This window comes from Impatiens glandulifera, chromosome 2, assembly GCF_907164915.1.
Source record: "Impatiens glandulifera chromosome 2, dImpGla2.1, whole genome shotgun sequence".
Classification (NCBI taxonomy): Eukaryota; Viridiplantae; Streptophyta; class Magnoliopsida; order Ericales; family Balsaminaceae; genus Impatiens; species Impatiens glandulifera.
This window is the reverse complement of record NC_061863.1, coordinates 51,895,189-51,904,760: the sequence shown is the minus strand read 5'-3', so window position 1 is coordinate 51,904,760 and position 9,572 is coordinate 51,895,189. Positions and strand designations below refer to the sequence as shown.

The window sequence follows — 9,572 nt, the reverse complement described above, 5'->3', positions numbered from 1 at the left end:
TAAAAAATATAACCTGTTTTTTTATATATATTTATGGCCGAGTATATTTTTAGTTAAAAAAATGGGTCACCAGCCAATTATTGGGCCGGCACTGTACTAACTATACATTGAATAACCCAGGTCACAAAAAAAAATTACAAATATAAAACAATACTCAAGATAGTGCCACAATGACATAAAAGGTTGTATGAGTGTTTTGGGGACTAATGTATGTAGTTGGCAACAATGTCTAATTGGGAATATAAAGTTTACATTTTAATCTTTCTAAAACTTGTTCGAAAGTTTGTATAACCTACCCATTAAATTAGTAAAAGGAATGTGAATATCATTTAAATAATATTTCATACTCCAACAACAACCGATACTACTTGGGAATTGTGTTACAGACATTTTAAAAAGGCTAAAAATCACCATCTTAATTTGGATCCTATATATAGTGTTAAAGAAGAAGATATCAGTTTATGTTCGATGAACCTAGAAAAAATCAACAAACAATGTTGAATGTTCTATTCCCAAAACTTGTTACAATCTCTACAACAACAAACAACAATAACAAAACCCCCACATTGATTCTCATAGAATTAGTAGAGAAGAATGATGAACTTTCTCAAAGTCACATGTGGTTGTTGATGATCTCTCTTATCATCTGTAATGGAATAAGCCCTTCAGTTCGGATTGCTTCTTTGTTTGGATCTGGACTGATGAAATACAACGTTGGCAAACCCCTAACCTGTTTTCTCATAACAGAAACAAGAATTATACATACTATGATTATCCATTAGACAGTTTTCTTCATGTTTGTTATAGCTCTATCTAGTTTACCTACCTGCATATCTCGAGCAAACTCATGTTCCTCGTCTGTGTCAACCTTCACTATCAATGCATTGTTCTCATTCTCAATAGCAAGCTGATAAAAAATCACCCCACCAAACAGACATCTTCATATGACAGATCTAAACCAATCAATTGAATTACCAAGTACATGTAAAAGTCATTACCAATTACCATTTCTAGTTCCTGAGCCATCAAATTACACGGACCGCACCACGTTGAATAGAAATCAATTATCAGAGGTACTTTTCTTACCCCCTTTACAAGTTCTTCAACCTCATCCGCTGTCAACTTCTTCTGCATAACAGAAAACCCAGATAACCCATGTCAGAATTTGAAATCATCTATCTACTAAACTAAAAGCTCTGGTCTTTTCCCCTCCTAGTATGGTTTGGTTTGAGTTCTTTGTAGCACAAAACCTCAAACCCTAAAACCCACCATTCAAACTCCAAATACCCAAATTCTATATTAATCATTTCATTAGCAACAACTAATACAAATGGGAACGGGCAACAGAGGAGGCTATCTAAAAGTGTATAAACCAAATTCGGGAAGTAAAGGGAAAATTACATACAATGAGAGAATCTTCTCTGACATACTTGCCAGCGGCGACCGGAGCGCAGAGCAACTTCCTCCGGAAGAGCGGTGAAGATTGTGTACTTTGGGAAGTACTAGGTTTTGTAAATGCGGCGGGAGAGGTGACGGGGAGGAAAGAAGATTGATGGGTTTTGAAGGGAGACTGGTTGCTGTAAAGGGGAAGCGGAGAACGGAAGGATACGGTGGCAGCGGCGGCGAAGGTGAGTAGAGATAGAGCCATCTGTTGGCTAAAGATAGAAGAAGAAGAAAAAGAGGGCAGGAGAAAAATAATCGAAAGTAAAGGGCAGGAGAAAATCCTTTCCGAATTCCTTCGTTAATTTGTTCATTATTTACAAATATTATTTCAGTTGTGAAATTTGATAAGATGCTAAAGAAGGGAAATTTGACGAAATGACCTTGCAAGTTGGTTTATTTGACCTGGTGGAATTTTATAATTTTTTTTGCGCTCGTGGTGTTATATTTTTTTTTATACGATTTTGCCCTTGTCGCGAAACGCTAAGTCACTTAGCGTTTCGCGAAGTGGATCAGAGGTTTGTATAAATACCCAAATATTTTCATTTCACTAAATTTTTTTCTCTCTCTTCCTCCAATTCTCTCCTTCACTCACGGTGGCCGGCGGCGACGGCGCCCGGCGGCGACGACATCTCCGTTTCCTCCAATATTCATACAAATCAAACCCGATCAGAGCTCTTCTAACCTAACTAATTCATTTATGTTTATCTATTGCCGATTTCTAACCCTAGATCTATTTGCATGCAGGTTTCTTATACTAGGGTTTATGTGAGTTCTCCGATTCTAACTATTTGAACGGCGTCGAGGTAGATCTTCATTCTAACTGTTATGTTCTTGTTTACATTTTCTTCATTTCAAAAACTTTTTCATATTTCCTTTATGTCCATCATTTTCTCCGTTTTGGTTGATTCTTATTTCTTATATGGTTCATATTGGTTCATTGAGCATTTCGTTAGGTTTTTATTATTTGTTATCTGTTCATATTTGCAGAAAATCTGTCTGATAAGAGCGTATCTGTTTCCGTTTCAGATCTGCTTACCGTTTCGCTACGGACTTACCGTTTCGCTACGGACTTTCCGTTTCGCTACGGACTTACCGTTTCGCAAAGTATACCTCGCGATTCGCTAAGTATCAAGATTTTTTGTTATTTATAGTTAATCATGAACTTCATTTGACAAGGTATTTACATCACTTCATGGTTATGAAGAGAACATGTGTTAACAAAACAAACTTTCTAATTTTACATTGGAAACATTTAGATTCTTCAGAAAATGCCTTTGAAGAATCTATCATTGACCTCCAGATAAGCAAAGATTGGCTGACTTTGATTTCGTTAGTTGTTAAGCTAAAGAAATAAATTTCAAACAATTTTCTCTTATCTGGAGTTCAACGATCGCTTCTTCAAAGATTTTTTCTGAAGAATCTAAATGTTTCCATGTAAAATTATAGGGTTTGTTTTGCTAACACATGTTCTTTTCAAAACCATGACTTTGTTGTTGATACCTTGTCAAACGAGATAGATTACCTATGAAACCAATAAAAAAATTTGTACTTGACGATTCGCTAAGTACTACGAGCTCCAGCTAGGAGAATGGTTTGAATTCGATTTCGTTATTACAATATAGTAGCGAAAACGTATTCAAACCATCTTCTCTTAGCTGGAGCTCGTTGACCTCTCGATTCGCTAAGTCCCTCCCGATTCGCTAAGTCCCTCCCGATTCGCTAAGTCCCTCCCGATTCGCTAAGTCCCTCCCGATTCGCTAAGTCCCTCCCGTTTCGCTAAGTCCCTCCCGATTCGCTAAGTGCCTCTCGATTCGCTAAGTGCCTCCCGACTCGCTACGGAAGTTGAAGAGACGCGCGTACTCACACGCGCTAGACCTTATATATTCAAAAAATTCAGAACATTTCATTTCAACCGCCCGACTCTCTCTCTCTAACCCATTTTCTCTTCACTGAATCTTGTCAAGCCCGATCATTTCTGCTTTCTTCTCGTTCGTCATTAAGGTTAGTTCATTATCATTTTCTGCTTTTTTGTTCATTGGTGGTTCTTGCATGTTAGTGTAATGTTGTTAATGTTCAGTATATATTTTTTTGCCAGTAGGGTTTCATCAGGGTTTCGCGAGGTACCTTCCGATTCGGTAAGTACCTTCCGATTCGGTAAGGACCTAGCGATTCGCTAAATACCTAGTTGTGGTCGATCATTTTCTGGTTTTTTGCTTATGGATTTTGGTCTTTGCATGTTAAGTTTAAGTGTTTGTTTCAGATTTTTTGTTTAGGGTTTTTGCATGTTAAGTTTATTGTTTGTTTCTGATTAGTTTCGTATTGTTTCCGATTCGGTAATGCTGTCTTATGTTCAGTTAACGGTTTCGCTCGGTACCTCTCGATTCGCTATCTGCCTCCCGATTCGCTAAGTGCCTAGCGATTCGCTAAGTGCCTCCCGATTCGCGAAGTACTTAGCGAATCGGGAGGCACTTAGCGAATCGCTAGGTTCCTCCCGATTCGCTAAGTTCTTACGTTTGTATGTGTTTGTTCTAACATTTTTGATGATGTTGTTTCCTTTTGTAGATGGCAGAAACAACTGTTACTGAGTTTCCCGGTCGGATTTCGTGGAAAAGTGCCCTCACCCTGAAGAAGATTGTGAATAAGTTCGAGGAAATGGATCTTCTGGAGAGTGTGTACAATACCCAGTTCAGATCATTATTCACAGCCCCCCTCTTGCAGTTCTCAGGAAGTATTGTACATCAAATGTTGATGAGGAGGTTAAGCTCAAACTCCAAGGAGATAACTTTCATGGTGAATGGGCAAAAGCTTGTATTTGGTATGAAGGAGTATGCGTTAGTTACCGGCCTATGTTTCGGCGTTTATCCTGAGTTGGACCAAGAAAAATTGCGCTGTTGTCCACCTCTCTCGGTTAAATACTTTAAAGGGAGCATGAGTGTGAAAATGTGCGACTTCGAGAAGGCTTTTTTCAAATGCAAAGACAAGGAAGATGCATTCAAGATGGGGCTGGTAGTACTGATTTGCCAGTACCTATTCACATTTGACCCAAAAAGAGTTATATTTCCAAAAATACTCAACATGGTGGAAGACAAGGACACTTTCCTCAAATATCCATGGGGTAAGGTCACCTTTAGAGCCACCCTCAAGGGTTTAAACAAGAACATGAAACATCTCTGTACCTCATTTTTTGACAAGAAGGAGAAGGCTGAACAACCTTATGCTCCTTTTGCATATAACATCTATGGGTTCGCATTGGCACTTCAAGTGTGGACGTATGAGGTCATCGAAAGCTTTATCCCTAAATTCGCCAGAAGGAATCAGATTAATGACCCTCTACGCCCAAGGTTGTTACTCTATCATTCCAACAGGAAAAACACATCGACGGAGGTAAAGACTGCCCTAGAGACCACGGATGTGACTGAGATGGAAGAGTCCTCCATGGAGAAGAGGTTATACAGTGGTGATGTATTTGAGCAAATCGACGAGACAGCTGATGATTTTTTTGAGGGATTTACTGATGGGAAGGTAATAAAAGATGATTTTGATGAAGATGATGAAAGTGAAGATGAACAAGTTACTCCGATTCCCCCCAAACCTGCCACGAGGAAGAGAAAGGCTGATGCTACTCTTAAAGAAGCAGCCAACTTGAAGAAGAAGCTTGCTTATGAATCGATTCCGGCCCGCATTCTTACTCCCCCATCCGCGACCTCAAGTCCTCGGGCTGACACACCTTCTCCTCGGGCTGACACACCTTCTCCTCGGGCTCCAACACCTACTGTTGGATGTGATTTTAATGAGATGAAGGAGGAGCTGAAAGTAGAGTTGAAAGAGGAGATGAAAAAGATGAAAACAGAGCTCATCAAAGAGCTGAAAATCACAATCCAAGAAACTCAACAAACTCACGTTGAGTCGTTCAAGAAGATGGTTTTTAATATGTCCACACAGTTGTTAGAAAAATCCAACAAAAGGATGTCCATATTATTAACCAGATTAGATGATATGGAGGATAATATAAAGAAGAAGAAGAGTAAGAAGAAGGATTCTAAGAAGGCTGTGAAGGTTGAAGAGGAAAAGACTACTGAGGTATGGAGATATTCAATTTTGCACTTTACATTTTACTTCGCCAAGTACATATCTGATCTAACCAGTACATATTTTGCAGGTTAAGGATTCTAAGAAGGATGTCGAAGTTGAGAAGAGCAAGGTTGAACAGGAGGAGGAGAAGAAAGAGGTATTCTGCGAACTTTTCGTTTCGCAAAGTAGTTTCCGTTTCGCTAAGTTAGTAGTTTCCGTTTCGCAAAGTAGTTTCCGTTTCGCTAAGTTAGTATTTTTCGTTTCGCAAAGTAGTTTCCGTTTCGCTAAGTTAGTAGTTTCCGTTTCGCTAAGTTAGTAGTTTCCGTTTCGCAAAGTAGTTTCCGTTTCGCTAAGTTAGCATTTTTCGTTTCGCAAAGTAGTTTCCGTTTCGCAAATTATTTGTTGTCGATTCGCTAAGTGTGAATTTTGTCTATTTTGTAGGAGATGATAGCGATGCAGGAGACTGTGGGGGATGAAAAGGTGAATGATGGGACTGATGGGAAAGACGATGTAATGGAGGACAATGAGAAGGTGGAGGATGAAAAAAAAGAGGACGTTGAGAAGGTGGAGGACGCACAGAAGGTGGAGACCGATGACAAGGTGGATGATGATGAAAAGATGGATGAGGATAAGGTGGAGAACGATGAGAAGGTGGATGATGATGAAAAGATGGATGAGGATAAGGTGGAGAACGATGAGAAGGTCGATGATGAAGAGAATGTGGAGGATGAAAGAAAAGAAAACGATGAGAAGGTAGATGATGATGAGAAGGCGGAGGATGAACGAAAAGACAACGATGCGAAGGTGGAGGACGTAAAGATAGAGGTTGAGGCTAAATTGGAGGACGGTGAGAAGCTGGATGGTGTGGCTAGGGTGGATGATGTGGAGGTTGATCTGAAACTGAAGGATTTGAAAGTGAAGGTGAAGGATGAGAAGACTGTGGGGGATGTGAAGGCAAATGATGACAATGATGACAATGACGATTTCCAGTTATACAATACTCCTCCTAAAGGAAATTATGGGAGGAGAGTGAGGAAGCCGAAAAAAGATGACTCGTACACCAACCCTTCCTTGTCAAAAATGCCCAAGACAAAGGATCCTATGAAAGTGAATCACCTTCAAAAATTTGATGATGAGCTACTTCATAAAGTAAAGGCGTGGTTGGATGATCGAAAAACCGATAATTCGACAACGGATTTACATACGGTTCAAGCAAAGAAGGAAGTGTTGGTTAGAGTTGTAACAAGGCTTACATGGATTGAAGACGAGGTAAGTCGTTCAAATCAATTCATTAATCTTCGTTTCGCAAAGTACTCTTCGTTTCGCAAAGTGCTTTCCGTTTCGCAAAGTACTCTTCGTTTCGCAAAGTACTCTTCGTTTCGCAAAGTACTCTTCGTTTCGCAAAGTACTTACTTAGTCAATGTTGTTTGATATGTACTCAATGTATGTTGTATGCTCCCATTGTGCAGGAAATCGATGCATTCTGCCATCTTCTGCGGAAAAGGATTTCCTGCTATCCCAAGACATATAAAAATACACATGCGGCAATTGGGGATTGCGTATTGTCGGATAGAATCAGGCGACTGCACAGGGATTTTATTAAGGATCCTGCCAAATTTCCAGTCGACGAATTCAAAGACTATTATATGGGCGCACCACATAGATATATGCCAGAGTGGTCAACAATTGACGACGTCTACATGCCAGTGAACATTAACCAGAAACACTGGATTTTATGTGTAGCACGTCTTCAAAAGTACCGCATTGACGTGTACGACTGTGACGCCTATCTTTATAAGAATCTGGATCCTTATTTGAAACCCTTCTGCGACATGATTCCAATTATATTCGCCAAAACAATCACTCCCGGTGAGAGGGTAAGGTATCCTAATTTCAACTTCGAAGGCCCCATCCAACCAATGACTTACAAACGGTTTCCACACCCCAAAGTGAAAACCGCTGCTGCTAAGGTTGGAGAAGTCCCACGGGCAACAGAGAGCGGGGACTGTGGGGTCTTCACGCTAATGTACATGGAACACTTGACCGCTAATCAACCCGTGCACAATGTGACCTCAGAAAACATGGGGTTTTTTAGGCAGAAGATGGCGGTCAGGTTATTCCATCAGATTATGGAACCTTGAACATTATTTTGTGTAAAAGTGATAACTTATTTTGATGTCTTGTAAACCTTGATGAATATTTTGGAAGTTGGATGATGTATTGTAAATTATTTTGTGTAAATTGATGTATTGTAAATTGACCCTTCAACCTACAAAAAAGATAAGTTAGTAGCCTTCGTTTCGCCAAGTACCCTTCGTTTCGCTAAGGTAGCACTTTTCGATTCGCTAAGTCCCTTCCGTTTCGCTAAGTTAGCACTTTTCGATTCGCTAAGTCCCTTCCGTTTCGCTAAGTTAGCACTTTTCGATTCGCTAAGTCCCTCCCGATCCGCTAAGTTCCTCCCGTTTCGATAAATTAATACTCATCGTTTCCCTACTCATATACTACTACTAGAACATACAACATAAACATTAAACCTGAATTAACACATTAAACCTGAATTAACAACATACCAGTACCATACCAGTTCAATTAACAACATATATTACAACATAGTATCTATCAAGCTAAAGGTTCATATTGTTGAGATGATGAGTCATGCTGCTTAGATGATGAGTCATGCTGCTTAGATGATGAAGCTCGTGCAGTAGATGGTGCAGGCATAACTGCTTTGCATGTTGCCCTATTATGTCCAAGCCCACCACATGAGCTGCATCGTCTCGGGATCTTACGGACCTCACCCTGGGATGACCTACGCTTTGTTTGTGGGATGTCCAAGCCCACCACATGAGCTGAATCAAACTCCGCATGACACTTATCACTTTTGAATTTGGCCACAATATTCATCTTTATGTGATATGTGCACGCACCGTGGTCTGCTTCTGGGAAAACAGCACACAAGGCATTAGCGATGCTTGGGTGTCTGTCGGATACGAAGACGAGATCATCAACTAATCCAATTGCGTCTCTCAGTTTTTGCATGAAATAAGTCCAGGAGTTATTATTCTCTGAATCAACAACGCCGAATGCGACAGGATATAGTTGCTCATTCGCATCCAATGCAATAGCCACCAATAATTGACCACCCACCTTGTGCTTAAGAAAACTAGCATCAACACATAATACAGGACGGCAAAAGGACTTGAAACCCCTAATTGAGAGGCCTAGGGACATGAACATATACTTGAAGTGACCGAGCTCGTCTGTCTGTATGTCGGTTATGGTACCAGGATTACACTTCTCCAACATGTAAAGGTATGATGGAAGTATTCCATAAGAATCCTCTACCGTCCCTCGCACCGCTATTAAAGCATTTTCCCTTGCCCTCCATGCCTTATTATAAGTCAAAAATATCCCATAAGTTGTCTGCATGTCTTCAATTATTTTCTTAGGCAAGTGGTTATGATGATGGTCCATGTACTTGCTCTTCACGCACTGCCCAATAACCCATGCTGGTGTTTGCATTTTTTTCTTCGGCCTCGACAAAGTTGAGCATGAGTGTTGATGCTCAAATGTCCGGATCTCAAACATCTCAGAAAACTTACCTTTCACAGCCCGCAAACTCCACTTGCATGTCTCATCCAAACATTTGAGTTCCCAAAGATTTTTTCTTGACTTCTCCACTTTGAATTCAAAATGATTGGCCATCGCATATTTATATAGAGCAAGTTGAAGTTCTTTTTTATTTTCAAAGAACGAACCAACTTCCAATACGGTTTCACTAGTTAATGCCATCGCAAATGTGGGGTCTGGCGGTGATGTGTCTGTCGGGTCTGTCGATGGTGTACCCATTGAAGATCGTCTTGCACTAGATGGTGTACCCATTGATGATCTTCTTGCACTTGTTGGTGTACCATTTGATGCCTTTCTTGCACTAGTTGGTGTACCCAATGATGATCTTCTTGCACTTGGATGTATAGGTATTGATGCTTTTTCACCACTATTAACATGCAAGTCCTGAGTAAGTGGGATGTGAGGCAAAGAGGTTTCTCCGGCTTCAT

At 40.3% G+C, this 9,572-nt stretch overlaps 2 protein-coding genes across 2 annotated transcripts; one reads left to right on the top strand and one right to left on the bottom strand.

The window, feature by feature from the left end:
* Positions 1 to 319: 319 nt before the first annotated feature.
* LOC124927056 (thioredoxin-like protein CITRX2, chloroplastic) lies at positions 320 to 1,712 on the bottom strand. The gene is made up of 4 exons (XM_047467397.1): positions 1,406 to 1,712; positions 1,006 to 1,128; positions 827 to 907; positions 320 to 730 (listed from the first exon to the last, which is right to left on the bottom strand). The coding sequence occupies exons 1-4, from the start codon at positions 1,646 to 1,648 to the stop codon at positions 614 to 616; spliced, it is 564 nt and encodes a 187-aa protein (XP_047323353.1). The 5' UTR covers positions 1,649 to 1,712; the 3' UTR covers positions 320 to 613.
* Positions 1,713 to 5,967: 4,255 nt separating this feature from the next.
* LOC124924881 lies at positions 5,968 to 7,655 on the top strand. Its single transcript, XM_047464866.1, has 3 exons — positions 5,968 to 6,114; positions 6,166 to 6,783; positions 6,984 to 7,655. Exons 1-3 carry the CDS (start codon positions 5,968 to 5,970, stop codon positions 7,653 to 7,655), a joined length of 1,437 nt encoding a protein of 478 aa, XP_047320822.1.
* The last annotated feature ends 1,917 nt before the right edge of the window (positions 7,656 to 9,572 follow it).